General features: G+C 36.7%; 1 protein-coding gene across 5 annotated transcripts in view; it reads right to left on the bottom strand.

Moving 5' to 3' along the window:
* Positions 1-17,053, bottom strand: part of CDK5RAP2 (CDK5 regulatory subunit associated protein 2) — a 79,294-nt gene that overhangs the window by 47,452 nt on the left and 14,789 nt on the right. For all 5 annotated transcript variants that reach the window (XM_062011602.1, XM_062011604.1, XM_062011605.1 and 2 more), the window contains 5 exons: positions 16,509-16,601; positions 14,665-14,883; positions 8,926-9,096; positions 8,000-8,173; positions 1,513-1,610 (listed from right to left, as the gene is read on the bottom strand). In XM_062011602.1, the coding sequence (XP_061867586.1) occupies positions 1,513-1,610; positions 8,000-8,173; positions 8,926-9,096; positions 14,665-14,883; positions 16,509-16,601 (755 nt within the window). The remainder of the gene's footprint in view (positions 1-1,512; positions 1,611-7,999; positions 8,174-8,925; positions 9,097-14,664; positions 14,884-16,508; positions 16,602-17,053) is intronic.

Below are 17,053 nucleotides of genomic sequence, written 5' to 3'. Positions count from 1 at the left end.
TTGAAAAATAACCAACCAGGTTGCTTAAAATAAATAATGCCTAAAAGAAGATATGTCAGCAAGAACACAGATGTTTGCCTCAAATCTATGTCACTGCTGATGGCAATTATACAAACGAGGAGGCTGAATTTATCTGCAGGGCTTGTTTATTCAGCTCCCTAGAACTTTAGGGGTTCAAGTCTTCCATGACAAGATTTACAGCACATCTCAGCCCACAAAACTACAAGATGACCTGCCTCCAACTTCCAGCTCCACTGCTGAATCATTGTGCATCCTCTGCAAATTGCTGCATAACATGCACTGCTCTCAGCATCCTATAACTTCATATCAAGAAAACAGAACTAATGGTCTTGCACCTGACCCTACTGAAGTTGGCTGCTAAACTCCAATTATCCTAATGATTACACTTATATTTTTCCTCTTTATAAAGATATTCTAAGAAACACTCCGATCAGAGGTGTTACTTTGTTGTCATTACTATAGGGAGTGTGTTAACAATCTCTTTACCCACAGAATGTGTTTCAGTGTCAAGTCACACCCTCCATCTGAGAGATTAAAATAAACTGGCTCCTTCCTTCATTTTGTGGTTGTTCAACAGAAAAGTCACAAAAGCTATTCCTCTTTTCCCAGCCATAAGAAACAATCTCCATAATCTGACTCCTATCACTATTTCTAATGAAAACAACTCTAGCATCTAAACCAGATTCTGAGCTATGGCCAAGCACGAGATGGCATCACCATTCATGGGCTTCATTCAAACAGTAGATCTCATCTGCTCTAGTGCTATTCACTTTATGGTTTTCAACCTACAGCAATCTATAAACCTACCTCAAAATACAAACACATGTTCCCACAAAGTTGGCAGGTATAAGCCATTGCCTTCAGGCAGGAAAAGTCAGGAGCTAGCTCTCAAAAGCTGTCAATACCTAATTAAGATCTTTATAATTCTAACAGCAAAGGTAAATTTGTTATAAAACATTTACATATCTTTTACCTAAAGGCTAAGAACTTTATTTTACCATAACACCTCCTACTCAGATGCCAGGCAAAGCAGGCCACTTTCTAAAATGCTAAAATGCTGTGTTCTTTGATTTTAAAAGGTTAAAAAACTGTTGCTCCTGCTGTACTTCTGAATGCTTTATATAGAAAGCATCCTATGCAAACTTCAATTATCCTCTTTTGTTTAACCTTCTCCAAAATATTACTGGCTTATATTTTCATTAAAATTCCCTCAGTGACACTTTTAAGATAAGCACTATCTGTGTTTTAGAAGTAAACCATGGCAAATCGTCCAGCACTCAAAAGCTCACTTCAATTTGATTTTTCCCCTGTATTCCAACACAGGACACGTAACTCCTGAAAATAAGGAGGCTTCCATCAGTAGTTTACGCCCTACAAACAATTGGCCAGTACAAAATCATCCCTGTTACAGTTAAGCTGCAGCTTTTTTCACAACTTCTGATTTTTGCCCTTTGAGTTTAGATTACCCAACCAAACAGAAAAAGTACTTACCTATCTGATTCTTTGAAGGTCTTCACCAGCGTAGAATAAATATTTTGTTCTTTTCTTAAAGCAAGGATTAGCTTTTCATATTCAGCTTCTTTATTCTCCTAAATTAAACCAAGAACATATTGAGTTTAAAATGACATTTTTAAGTTTGAATGTCTACAGTTATGTTTGTACCTACGTCCTGAAGCAAACATGAGAGAAGTAGAAATACAAAAATGCTGCCCACCACCTCAAAGCCTAAGATGAATCTGGAAACCATTCATCATGCTTAAAAACAGATATTATTAAAGGAGGCAAATACTGTTTTGTTATTTACCTACAGTCACATATCTAAACAACATCTCACAGTCTGAAAAGCTTTCCTCCCAAACCCATGCATCCCCACTTCCAAAGTTTACAGCTTCAGAACCCAGGAAAACCTGGCAGGTAGGTATTTCAAAGGAGGGGAGAGGAAGGAAGGAAAAGTAGCCAAGCCCAAGCTCCAAACACACATTTTAGAATGTTGTTCTACCAGTCCTGTCTCTGTTCTGGATAAAATTGGTTTTCTTTGAGGGAGGGGTTTCTGCGAATTCTGTTCCATTTTGGAACAAAAAGGACTCTATTGAGACAACAAATAAAGGATGAACATGTCAGATACAGGCCCGTTGAGTCGGCTTTCTGTGCACACAGCTGGGCCACTACATGCTGCTTCTTTACTTGTGCAAAGAAAAGAAAATTGTTTACCTGCAGTCTTGCTCACAGAAAGTATATTATTATTAGAATAAATACAGACTCTTATGCTACATTCTCAGTAAGGATCCACTAATTTCCCAAGACCTTTTTTACTCCCAAACAACCACTCAGTCACTTTTTCAGCAGGAGGCAAAAAAATGGAGCTATTTAAAGGAATATTTGCTTGCGCTTATTATATAAAAATATCCAAGATATCAGCCATCTCAGAAGAGAAAATAACTTGGATATTTATAGCAAATTTAGATGTATTGTCAGACACATACATCCTGCCTCTATTTAAGAAGAATAGTAGGCCTTGTTGCTTCTTTCGGTTTTCTTCTTGGACTGAAAACTGAAAGGAAGACCAAAAAAAGTACCAGAGCTAAGGGGGAATCTCAGCTAAGAGAACTCTCAAGAGATACTAAATCATTAGTGAACACATCATTAACAAGGAAGAAATCTACACCCAGGAGTTTTAAGCATCTGTTATTACTCCAATTGCAATTCCTAAGGAAGGAATTGCAACAAAAATTCAGCTACAGTAGAATCTCGTTAATTCACACTAACGATGCAAAGACTGTTAATTTGAAAAATTCAGTACTCTGCAAAGTAAAGAGTACAAAAGCAAGGACAACTGTTGTTTACTTTTAATTATTTACACTCATACTTCACAGTATGCTAGCAAATATGTTAAATAATATTTTGCAAGTGTAATCAAGTTTTGATCAAATTATTCCCGTTAGGGTAATCTACATGTCAGATCTTACTGCAAAAAGAGTAGCTTCTACTACCTAATGCTACAGAATCTTTGACCTTGCCTTTGCACATAGGCAAAGCTATTTCAGTATTTCCAGGTTCTAGTGCAATGTATACGTTAAATACTATTCTGCATATGAAGTGCAAAATACTGAGCTTCACAACAAGGCGATTATCTAAACAGGCTGCACACAGCAATGGATTCTGCTGACTGAGTACTGAGAAACCCAAAGGCAAACAGATGGAGGTGGGTGCTCCAGAGTCCATTAATAAAAAAAAAAAACCCTCAGGAAAAAAAGAAATCATGCAAAAAAGTACATCTCACAGTCTGAATTAAGGAGTCTTCTCAATGTGTTGGAATCTCAGCCTTTCAAGAACAGTCACTAAACACAAAATACACAGATTGCAATTTAACTTGGAAAAAGTTTGATCACAACGACAGTGATCAATGACGTAGAAAGCAACAGGAAGACATACATCTTTTGACTTAATTTAGTTGGTTAACAGGCTGTTAAAAGTTCTAGTGAACTCTTCCATATGTCTGATACCAGCCTTGTAATTATTACTGAAGACACTACGGAACTTTATCCTAATTAAAAGCTCCTTCTGAAGCACTGGCAAAGTAATGTCACTCTGAAGGGTCTGCAGTACACGAATTAGATAAGGGTTGTCACCAATCATTCAGAGCCCAGGACTGCTGCATTAACAAAAGCACTGTTCAACATACACCCATGCTCCAGTTTCTTTTAGAATTCACATGTTAATTTCGTTCTACATTTGCACCAAAATCTCAGTAAACTTATTAAATCCTCCCAATTCTTTTTTTCTGCATAACAGGAGACATGAGCTGTTTCTTAATTCCAAATGTCACAGACTATACACAAATTATTAAATTCTAAATTTAACTAGCTAGGTAGAGGTTAGAAAAATCATGAAGAGGTATTCTTGATTTTTCAGAAGGTTTCATGAATAATAAGGATGAGAAGATACAACATGAACATTTGTTTTTTGTACATTATTACTGTCATTTTGAAATAAAGTGTAGGAGTGAATTATTCCAATCAACTCCCCAACGGTACACAAAACATAAGGCAGCTCTGTAACTTAAATAGACCATAATGCTGTGGGAGTTAATGAAACATTAAACCTCTTGACACATGGTGTGAGGGAAAATGTGTTAGAGGAGATAGCTGCAAGACATCCAGGACCATATTGCAGTGAAAGATTTATATTCCCATGAAAGGAGGCAATCTAATACATTAAAGTCTATATTTAAGTCTGAAATACTATTGCTAAGCAGCAGTGGTGGAAAACATAACTTACTTTCATTAAAGCTTTCTCAAATTGTAAGCAATGAAACTAAAAGGTTTACATCTCCATAATAAATAACTTAGTGGCAAAGTCACAAAAATATCCATTTGCCTCACTGAACACTCTCTTGCTTACAACAGCCACCAGGATCATTTCAAACTCTGAAGGTCAGAGGATAAATGACTGAGGAAGGCCATAATCTAACACCTCACCACTGCCTCCTCCATCCATCCACCAGTACTAGAATTTGGCAATTTCTTCTAACATTGCAGAGAGCTTTATCTATGTACCATCGGTGAACCAATTGCTACTAAGACCAGAACTGTTACAGGCCACTGAGTCACGTATCTTAAGACTAAAATTACTTTAGCAAAAGACTTTGTTGGTGACTTTTAGAATCATAGACTCATAGTATTGTTTCAGTCAGAAAAGACCTTTAAGATCATTAAGATGTCTTCTCAACCACAGAAAATGTCACAAAGCCATTGGTCCCAAGGAACTATGGCCCTTCTTGGTGATATGCGAGGCAAGACTAGTGGACTATATACAGATCTCCAAATACCATTTCATCAGGCTAACTCCTTTAAGATGAACTTTCTGTTCATATGGAAATGGTGAGACACACCAACCACGTTCATTCCCATCACCAGGCCATGCTCAGTGCCACAGGTAAAAAGCGTCATGTTTAAAATGTGCGAAGACACAGACATTGACATAAATTATTACTATTTCAGCTAGAAGCTCATCTCATCAAATCAGAAATGGAACTATAACCCTGTTTATGTGTTCCCAACATCAGTTTCAAGAGACTGAAAGCAACAACTGCCATGCACTCATCACTATTTAATAGACAGGACACTTGTATTTAAAAAAAAAAGTCAACCACATCACTTTCCATAATCACAATAACTCAGCAACAACATGCACACTGCATCATTTCATCAGCTAAGACACGTCTGCAGTACTGCCACTATTGCACTAATGCCAACTCTCACAGCACCATCAATTACAATGCTCAAGCTACATCAAAAACTTCCATGCATTGAATGCAGTTTCTCCAGTTGCAGCAAATTTAATCACAACTATATCCACACAATATTGTCAAGTCTCTGTATTCACAGTTTAAACTCCGTATCTACAGGAATAATTGTAACCAAAGTCAAACAATGTGCTGATCATGCAGGAATTAGAAAGTGACTTGTGTCTGCAGAAACCGCAGATTTGCCTTGCAGTGTATGAGCTAATTACATTTCTTACTCCACTCTCAAGTGGCATCTAAGTTCACCCTCCCAAAAACAGACATCACAGACAGACTACATAACAGCAAATCCAAGAACTTTTTTTACACTTAGATACATCAATTTAGAATTAAAACCCCTGCCACTGTGGCTCCTTACTGCCATTTACCCTTTGTGCAAGAGTACATGTGCAACACAACAGAATCCAGAAGCACAGCTCAAGGACTGAGCAAGCTGAGACACTTTTCTCTATTTTGCTGCTTTTCTCAGTATTAAAGTGAACAACAAACATCTAAAAACCTGTATTGAAAATATATTTACCTAACAAATGCTCCAACAAAAAGAGCTTTGTAAGAATAACAGTATTGGTAGTGACAGAAGAGCCTTAAGTGCAAAACCAACTAAAGTTTCCAGAATTACATGGGGTCCATTGCACTTCTAAATTCATTGGCTGTAAAATATCTTTCATTCCAACACTTCATAGATACCCGAGTCAGCAGTTGCATGACTAACCTAATTATCAGTGCCCTCACACACTCTCTCTCTAGCCCACGACAGTGGCTCAAGAATCCAAACTCTAATTAGAAACTGTCATTTATCTTCCCTGGCCTGGCCAAGGCACCCAGCAGAGCTTTGGATGTTGGTAGCTTTAAAATTTATCATTACATTAAAATAAAGTTAAAAGGTATGATGAAAGAGAGAAAGTTCTGCATCTCTCAATTCAGTTTCTTCAACTTTAAAGATCAGTGAGGCTAGAAGAGCTTGGTTTCTGTTCTCTCTGGTGGGGAGGATCCAGCTGTGCGTTTGCTGAGAGTTGGTGCAGCACTGTAAAGTCATCAAAGAATCCAAGGCGGGCAATGACAGCAGAGCTCTGCATAATCTGTGTCCAAAAACTTATGATTAATATGCCAAAGTGGGTTCTTATAGGAGATATCTTACACAGAGGTTGAGCTGAGAGGACAATGGGTTGTGATTAGGTATTGTTCACAATCACTAAATGAACCAGCAACAGAGAATAGATTGTGATTAGAAGGTGGGTACTGGGTCATTACCATGCATGGCTTCACTTGCCACTGTTCTCTCTCCTGGTTATACACCTGTATTGGAAGTAGGGTGTACAGAGGAAAGTTGGTGTTTGATTTTCATTAATTCTGTATGATTTTCCATCACACTTAGGTCCCTTTATGACAGAAGTTACGTGCATGCACTGCAGTTTGTATCACACAGGTAGAATTTCTCCTCAACCTTTCACAGCCTTTATTTTCTCTGCATATATATTCATATATACTTTGCTATACTCTGCACCCTGGCAAACAGTGATGTAGTTCCTTTTCTCTGAGCTTGTCAAATAAGCCATGACTTAACGTGTGCTCACATCTACCTTATTTAATAATAATGCTCATAACATATTAAGTCACTAGTGTGTTCAAAACATGACACAAGACATAAATAGCACACAATGTTTCCTTTGCCATTGGCTCACTTTTTGTTAAGTGTCCTTCAGAAAATCTCATTAACGACTGATATATTCTTAAAGAAACAAAATAGCTTTCTCCATGATTAGTACATACTCATCTAATTCTTTTTACTGATGCTTCTGGAAATTTAACATACCAGGTTGCAAACAGCATAAATAAAAGCCATAAACATACTTTCAAAAGCATCTTACTTGTTCAATAATCTGTACACAATAACAAAAACATGCACTGATGGAGTCAGCGATTCAAAAACTTCTAAACAATATCTGATTTTTTTTCTGCGAGTATGGGGAATGGAAATGGATAGTGAAGGGGAAGTAACTCTTCATTTTAATACTTTGAATTCTGACCTCTGATTTCAGACACTAACAAGTCTTTTCGATCTATGGTATCAGATAAAATGATGTCCACCTTTTTTAATATATATTTCTGTGCTATTTCCTTTCTTCTTTGCTTTAAAGTGGTTTTTCTCTTGTCCTAGATGTATTTTCACTCCTATCTATATTTTTTATCCTCACATTTCATTTATCTCCTGTGGTCACTAGCTCTGTGCAATCTTTCCCCTTATCCATCAAAAGTACACAAACTGTCTCCTGCACCTCTCTTCAGAAACACAGATACCCTCCCACTCTGGGAAATATTTCTGCCCTATTGACCACAAAACTCTATCTCTTTATGGCAGGTAAAACATTTTATGCACTTTCTGAGAGCAGAGTTTAGAGATGCCATATAACTCACAAGAGTAAAATACTAGGCACTCTTACAACATCAGATCAATATCACCACAATCATACAAATCATATGACACAATTATTAATAAAGCCATTGCTATCTTATACAGAATATTTTGAGATGGTACTGATATGAAAGAAAAACAGTCCCTTGCTACACAGGTGAATTAATATATGACTCCACACCTTTGGAGCCAAAGTCAAAACTCTCTTCAATTTGAAGTCAAGGTGTTTATCTGCAAATGGTTAGTCATGAAAACCTCACCTCTAACTCTCTGACTATTTTGATGATTGACTGTTGAGACTGTGCAGCACATTTTTCCTTTACTAAGCCCTCATTTTTCAGTTCAAGTTCTTCATTGGCTCTTAAAAGGCTCTTGTACTTATTCAGGAGTTCCTGCAATTCTGCATCCTTTTCTTTAATTGTTCCATCAAGTTTCTAACAAAAGAAAAAAACAGACAGTTTGACAAAACTTTCTCTAGTTTCATATTGCAAACTAGACAAATACACAAAACTCAAGAGACTCTCCGAGGATGATCCAGCTTATGTTCTTTACATGTCTTGTAAAAGAATAGCTCAATTTAACATAATAGAGGCAAAAACAAAGATCCAACAGTAGTTTTCCCCAGCTATCCAATCTGCCTCCTAAAAAATAAGTCAAAGCATGCACCTTGGTCTCCAGGTACAGAGCAAACCCAACCACCACTCTTTGCATTGCTGGTTGAATACCATCAGTATTCAGTATTTCAGTGTTATAACTCCAGCTATAAACAAATTGAGCAGGGAGCTGTTAAGATTCAGGCAGCTCCCTTCTCACATACATCGTTTCAAAGATAAATATTTCAGTATCTATACCTACCCCTCAACTTCTAGTTTGTACACAATATACTGGAAATCACAGGCACTTCAGAGATTTTAAAGGATCTTACCATAACTGTGAAGATTCTACATATTAGTAAAGATTTCTTCCTCCTCTGTCCACATGCTTCACAAAACCCTAACATCAAATCTTGTTGGATGCCAAACACTCTCTAATTACATGTCTGTTCTGCAAATACAGTCTTATAAAAGGTAAAGGATTATCATAAAAATCAATCCTAACTCCAAATACGAATGTGATTTTGTAATAATTCCTCATATAAAATCAAATGATAACTTTCCATTTTTCATTTCAACTCAATTGTACCTACCTGAAGCAGTAGATCCTTTTGATTGACGTTGTCTGTTAGCTGCTTGACAACTACTTCTTGGCTCTGCAACTTTTGATTGCTTTCACTCAAGAGAATAGTGTAATGATGTTCAACTGCTTTTTCTTTCTCAGTCATTTCACCATGTAATTTCTCTAGTTGATTTCTAAGGTCCTACAAAGAAAATGAAACTGAATATTTAGCAAATCAACTTTAAAAAATGTTTAAGACTAACAACCCACATTATTAGCTTAACTTTCCATTGCTTTAGATTACCCATATCACCAAATAGTCTGGAGAATGCATTTAAGCCAGCATCTTTCTCTTGGCATCAATGAATACAATTAAAGAAAATAAATTTTTAGATGAGATATCAGTATTGACTTCTAAAAATCAAGGTTGTTACTGTTTAAATGCCTTTCATATGGAATGACTGGACTCCAAAGCTGTGGGGGATAATCATGCACGTAGATGTTGTTGCTGTCAGAATGAACACTTACATCTGAGTCAATTTACTACCTTGCTAGGAACAAGAGGAAATTGGTTATGGGTGATTCAGTTTGTCATTTGCTCTTCTCATCACACCATGGAAATTCTTGCATTACTAGTTACTTTTGCATCAAACAAACACTCAGAAATGTTAAAACATTTTGTTTAGATAAGAGCATAAACTCCAAATGACCAATCAGGTCAGTCTCACGATTAGAAGTTAGGAACAGAAGTTGATCCTGATTCCAGCTCTATTAATTACTTCCTGCAGCTCCAAGATTAGTTGTATCATCTCCACATCTTAATTCACCATGAGAGAAACACATTTGTCCATTTTGCCTCTAAATCACTTAAATAATCTCTTTCAATGGCCTTTACACAGTCCTTAGGATCAACATAAACTACTGCAGTATAAAAAGTAGTATCTCCTAGTTTGCAGGTCACACACTTGATGCACACCACAATTATGACTTTCTTTATGACTTTCTGCATTCCTACAGGTCTTGTTTCACTTCACTTGAAGATCCAGCATCTGCAAATGTAGCTATTATTGGGGTTTCAAAGACTGCCCACCTGATAAAGCCTTAAGTTCCAAGCAGTTCAACAGTTATGACTCTTTATATTTTGCTATATATTGGAACAAACCCTAAATCAATGGAAATACATGCAAAATTATTAATATATAATTGTCAGTTCCCAGTTACAGAGTGGAAAATATGCATGGGGCATGGGGAAAAGAGCATGGGGCAGTAGAAATATCCATTACATGTCTTCTCTATCCTTCCAACTTCTCTCCCATCAATACTGTTTGTGTCACTTCACATTTTTCTGTTACGTTGGAAGTTCCAATGCTGTCAGTTGAAAGAGGCATAGCTTACATAAGCTTTTACTCCATCTGTGATCTAGAGCATTTACTGCATGGATGATGTGGAAAAAGAAACGTAGAAATTTGTAACAAAGGAGCTGCTGTCTAAAATCAAACAATTAAAACTTAGAGTAAACTTTATGCTATCTAAACTTCAGACCCAAAGAACCAGGTAACACAGCCTACATCTTGAAATAAATGTTTTCCATTTATTCCCAAAAAGGGCCCATTTATGAAGTATCATAAGGCCTTTAAATAGTTTGCACATATGGTAGCCACCTATAAGCTTTTTATTTACCTCCACTGGGATTTAGGATTCAATAGCTGTTTCTTATTCCAAGTACAAAGAAACAGTACTAGTGACACCTTAATTGCAATCTCTTTACAAACTGTTTTATGTCCTTTTCTTGACTTAATTACCTTGCTTCATGCAGGCTCACATCAAATTCTTAACTTCATTTTACTACTTGAGTTTTACTTCTGTTTATTTTACACATTAAATACAAATTGTCATTTACAATGCCTTTTGGTTTACTTGCTTAATTTTAGTTTCATTAGCAGGATTCAGCTAAGAAATCTCTAATAGCTCTAAAAAAGCCCTCGAATGTTATTCAGTTTCAAAGAATGATTAAGCTTACACTTCAGTTCTGAAAACTAATACAGGTGATTTTTTTCAGGACCAAAACAAATACTTGCTTGACTAAGAAAACTGAACTATAGAATCATATCCCAGTTTTGTCTCTCCAATATGATTGTTTCTTCCTAACTACAAATATAAACCACAGTGCAGCATCGTTCTTTTGGAAGTAGTGTAACAATCTCCTAACTGTAAAGTCTTTTGGCTTCCAGTTATGGAGTCCTTCAAGTAGGTCAACATGAAGCCTATTCACACCCAACACATGAACTGGAAGCAAAGGATCAACTGCAGCATCATGATTTTCACTGTATTACAACATTGGCTCCTTTGCTTTCTGGTTTTACATTGTTTTTATACTATCACATGACTGAGAGTCTTTAATATGTTGCCTGTCAGGTACCTAAACGTCAAAGGAACACTTTTGATCCGTCCTATAACTTCAAATGACCAATATCCTGTGACTTCTCTTTATGAAAACCATCAACAGTTCTCAGAAGATGATAGACATGCACAGACAGAAAAGATGCTGCTGCTGCAATTACAGTATTACAGCCCCTAGTAGCTAATTTCAGTCATCTTGGCGTATAACACTTGTCAGGTACAGAAACTATGCTTCTGCCTTTAAAGCAGCACAAATATAGTTAGGTTTATGGAAAGAGCTGGACTGACAACGTATACAAGTGTGAAAGAGGTAAAAAAGCCTGAGGGAGACTTGCAATTTACAGATACTCTGTCTCTACTATCTCTGGCCCCAGAGTTCCCTAAACCCTTCCCCAAACAAGCTTGAAGTGAGACTGAAAATGATCTTCTTTGCATGAGCCAGAATTCTGTAACACACAAAACTATCCATCACTATAGCAGGTTGCTTGAACTCATTGACCACTCAAATTGTCGGGGAGAAAAGCTATTGGTTTCTATACATTGAGTTGCAAGGATAATATAGTACCTACGGCTCTCAGAGCACAAGCTTCGCAATTCCTCCTGCCAACCCTTTTCCCCAAGAGACTTTCCTATGATTAATGATAGCTGAACTAAGAAAAATGAATGTGAAACACTATAATGTAGAAGACTGGAGCAGATGCCTCCCCCTCCTTGTCAGATGGAAAACAAGTTGGTGAATAATTAAGTTGTGAAGCTCCAAAACCTCCCTCTCAGGCTAAACTATGGGTAGGAAGACTAAATAATACATTCTGCCTAATGAGTTATTCTGCATTTCCCCAACCAACTGATCAAATATGAATACCCAGTAAATAAACTCTAATTGTCTACATTTAGGTCTGGAGAGAGAATGGATACTTAAGTGTTTAATCATGTAAGTTTGAGCAAAGCATTCGATAAAGACACACTGCATCTGCTACAGACACAGTAACATGGTGCACACGAGCAACATTAAGGATGAGTGCATGGTTATTCCTCATCCATTGTATGTAAGAAAACATGCTCAAAGTTTCTGAGAGCTAAAAGTGATGCTGAACTACCACTTAAGAGTAGCAGAAGTGAGAGGTTTTCCTTTTAAATCTAGTAAAAAAAACCCAAGACCTAGTAAAAAGCCAAGGTGCCCACTCCCTCTGTGGCAGGGACATTGGGCAAGAACCTCTATGCAGATTGCTCCAGAAGACTCCTATTAAAGTTTGTGACTTGGAGGATCAGCTCATATATAACAGTTTTCATGAATTTAACTTTTTTCCATTCCAGGACACTAATGCCCAAACCATCTCCAGACCAAATGGGCAAAGAACAGGGCAGAAGTACTTTTTCTGGATCTCCAAGGTTCTTGCAGGTTTGGGGGCTTTTTAATAGATATGAAAAAAAATGGATTATCTCAATTACAATATATGAAAATTGAAATTTTCCCTGAGTGAAGAGCTAAGAGAGCAGCTCATTACAGCTGTGAAGGGCATTTTCTACAGTTTATGCATATTCTTATTAGTTTTATTCCAACAAAATAGAGAGACTGATAAATAGGTATCTTAGAGCATAAATAGAAAAAATTTTTAAGGCTGTCTCATAAAAAGTTCACAACAGATGAGTGAAATGTTTTTCTATTTGTCAAAGAGCAAAATACCACAGCATATTTTTTTGCTCCCACTTATCTACTGCTTAATGGGCAACATTTCACAGGCAGCGCTACTATATCCAAATGTATAGCAACTCTGAAATTGAAGCAGCTGCTCTGCAAGGAGTAGGAACTAGGTTAGGGATATAATTTTTATAAGACTGCTCATCTTTTGGCAGGAATGCTTCTCCCCAAGGAGCCAGTCATTTACATGAAAAACTTGGACATAATGGAGTCAAATAGGCTTCTATAATACAAGTACCTTTGAATCCCCTGGCAACTCCCTACTCGGTTCCTATTTTTCCCTGTCTTTCCTATACAGAGTTATATTCTAGCTCCCCTCACAGATGAAAAAAAGTTCTGAATAGAGAATACAGTTAAATATAAAACACTTTAAATCAATAAAATATGTTCTTTGTGGCTCTTTTACTGACAGGACTGATCTGTTCTTTCCCTCCTTAACCTCAACACCTTGAAGAAATTTCAAAGCACACCAAAGATAGACACTTTGTGATGGCAGCCTAACAGCAGTTGACAATCAACTAAAAATGCAAGTTAAACCGGAGTGGGGGCAGGAGAGGGGGGGCGGAGGGGGTGGAGGGGGAGAACAACTTATTTGTTTGTAGGTAAAGGGACCCCTCTACTGGTTTTAAGGGATATTGCAGGAATAGTATTTTCCACATCCACCTGCTTTATTAAGATCCTTATTTAATAATTGAACCAAAACATCTACTGAATAAAGACAAGCTTGTTTAATCTTTTATGTAATTTAATATAGCAGGAGGCTAATCCCTAATTGAAGGGGGCCAGACTTTGTATGCAGGCAGGACTCTTCTCATTATGCAAATGCTGCCTTAATGGAAGCACTGGTGAAGAGACTTTAGAAAAATCCATGTGACAAGACATACAGGTGAGAAGTATGTTTTATATCAAACAGTCAGCAGAAGGTGAATCTTTTTTTCAGGGAAAAAAAAAAAGAAGAAACCTAATCATTCACTTTGCTGCATGAGCTGTGCATGCTGGAAGCAGAAGTGATTATCTGAACACAAGGTAAAAAAGCCAACACAGAATATGAAGCAAGCAAAATTAATGAATAAATCCTGCACATCATTTTTATGTTAAATTGTGATCAACTAATCCTGTGCTTTGGGAATTTAACAAGCAGAAATTATTTAATATACAGCTTTTACAGTGACCCTGCTACGATAGCAAAAGGCAAGCTGAAGTCTGGTCTAAGGCTGAGACAATTGGCTACTTACTCCTGTTCTGCATTAGAACTTGGAAGAAAGATTAATCTAAGTAGTGTGATTAATCTAAGTAATGTACAGACATGCAAGAAGACAAATACAATAGAAATACAAAATGTATGTTGTTGTGCATGTTTAGGTTCTCACATCAGCCAAACTGAAACCAACCATTTACTGCTTATAAAGGCTGATGATTTTTTTTTCTAGGTCTTAAGACTATCAAAATGATATTTAAAATATCTTTATTTTAAAATCTTTTTCTGGGCAGACTACATGCCAGAGTTTTCCTTCTCACTCTTCTTGGCCACACGCTTTTGAACACTGGCTTTAGACAAATGCATTTACCTTCCAAAAAATTACTCAAACCAATTTGTTAGAAAGAGACAAGCTGCAAGTGCTAAATTATTTTTAAACTTTATGAAATAAAGGAAAAAAGAGTGATAATAACATTAATGGTTTTGTCACTTCTGCTCTTCTGTAGTTGTGCTTCATCCAGCTCCTTCTCCATTTTCTCTCTTTCTAAATTCAAATCATTTAGCTCTTGATCCGTCCTTTTAATCCTTCTTTGTAGTTTACGATTCTCAGCATCCTTTGTAAGGTTTTCTGAACGCAGCTCTGCTAAGAGGGTCTCTTTTTCCATCAAGAGTGCTTGATAATCCTCAGCACCCTGAAAAATAGAGCAACTTTCAAGTTCTATAAGGCTATTTTGGAGAGATTGAAAGTCTTTACACCTGTTGCATCCGAACTGACTCCCCCACACCTCTTTCCAGTACGTTAAAACTGTGGTGCAAAAATAAAGTGAAATGACACACAACAGGGAAAATGTTATACTAGTTGAGAATTTTTTCAGTGTAACAGAGCTTTGAGTGACACCCAGTGCAGGATAAAGTCTTTGTTAACTAAAAATTAGACAAAAGGTTGACCTTCAAAGGAGTCCATAGTGCAAACGAGATCATATTATTATTATTGGTTCTAAGCTCTAGTTTTAGGGTCATTCTGAATCCAGACAAGATCAAGTAGTTGCCAAGTCATAAGCATATTTTTTTAGATGAAATGGCAAACATGATTTATGTTCTGCCCCATCACATACTGTTACAACTGGCTTTGAAGTCCACAACACAGATGACAGGCTGTGCAGCATTGTCTACTCACAGAGAACTGCCTTCAACTCAAGTCTGTAGCTAAGTAGCAGAGTAATGAGGAGAAGGGCTTGCTCTGTCACTCACCATGCAATATGGATTCTGTGGACAGGAGGGATTAGTTGCAAACTCTTTAAACCTAGAACTGCTCGAAAATAATCAAGCTCTCAGTAAAAACAAAAGGGTTAAAATTTTATATAGATTCACACAGATCAAAAATGACCCTGAGAAGCCGCAGGATATACTTCTCAACAGACCACACTTAAAACTTGGGCTTAAGTGAAACAAATGCCTTTTGATGAAATGGAGGTGTTCTACAAATTGAACATCACTACCCCATTACACTCTGAAGTCACAAAAGGGTACAGTCAGTCAAGAGTCCTAGGCCCAGAGTTTCATCTGAAAGTGGACCAACCTCTTCCATTCCAGCTAAGAAACCAAGTAGATGAAAAAAATATCACAAGGGAAGTCTCATCATTGCCTCTGATCAGTATTAATCAAATTTAGTTCTAGATGAGTTTTAAAACATTGGAGGAGACATTATGTTCTCTATTTTAATACCAAATTCTTACTTTCTTCCATTTTTCATTTTAAGACCTTTATAATGCATTTATTATCATCACAAAGTCCTTTCTCCTCCACACACATGAAAGCATTACTAAATGGCATTTTCATAAGCAACATTCCACTGTTTTATAAACAGTGCGTTCACATTATATAATAAATCCAAACAAGTGTCTCATACCCAGCTCAACTCTTCTGACATGGAGAGTGTGCTGTTACCATACTTTTGGGGAAAAAAAAGCAAACAAAAACATTTAGGTCAAAAAAGAAAGGTCAATATCCTCTTAGCTCAACAACTCTTTGTCTTTATTTTTAACTCATTTGGTTTTTTACACATTTGTCCTTCAATAATTATTGAGTTTTATGGAAGTAAAAAAAACAAGACAGTGTTAAAATGTCAGATTACCTACCATTTAAATCACTTTATTTGGGATTTTTTTTTTTTCAGAATCAGAAAAAATAATCATTTTAAACAACATTTTAAACTCATTTCCATCCCTGTACTGTGCTGTACAAAGCACTACCCACTGCTTGGAACTATGGAGAAAAGTAGGCATAGGGAAAGTCACATTAATTGTTTGCTTCTTACCTTGAATTTTTGGATGTGTGCTTTGTGAGTTGCCTCTCTTGCCTTAGCCAATGAAGCACTTAGATCTTCAATTTCAGAACCAAGCTCCTCATTCTTTAAGTAAAGTAAAACGAATACTATGTAGAAAGAGTTACTCCCAAGGGACAGAGATTCAGTAATAGCTATGCCCATCTCATTATCCATTCAGCCAACTACACAAACAAATACTTTAAAGAATAAAAACACCAAACATATCACAGTAAGTCTTGTATAAAGAAACTCCTGTTCTTATACAACACTCCTTTGACTGTCTATCACTCAAGTTAAGTACTTCCCATTCTTCCACAAAATCTGAATTTCAGCTGATGTTGACCTCGACCATTTTAGCTGTCTTTATGACAGCTCCACTTACTCAATGTAAAATCCTTCTCATATCTTTTAAGTGGTGCTCAGAGCTGATAAAAATCAGCGTGCAACTGAAAATATTTTTCCTCAAAGTTCTCAAGGGAAAAAGTATCAGTTAAATATCTTTTTCCTCTCTCCTCCAATCGGAGACACAGAACTCT

Source organism: Colius striatus, chromosome 19 (assembly GCF_028858725.1).
Source record: "Colius striatus isolate bColStr4 chromosome 19, bColStr4.1.hap1, whole genome shotgun sequence".
Lineage (NCBI taxonomy): Eukaryota > Metazoa > Chordata > Aves > Coliiformes > Coliidae > Colius > Colius striatus.
Note: the sequence above shows the minus strand (reverse complement) of the source record. Positions and strands in the feature narration are given on the sequence as shown.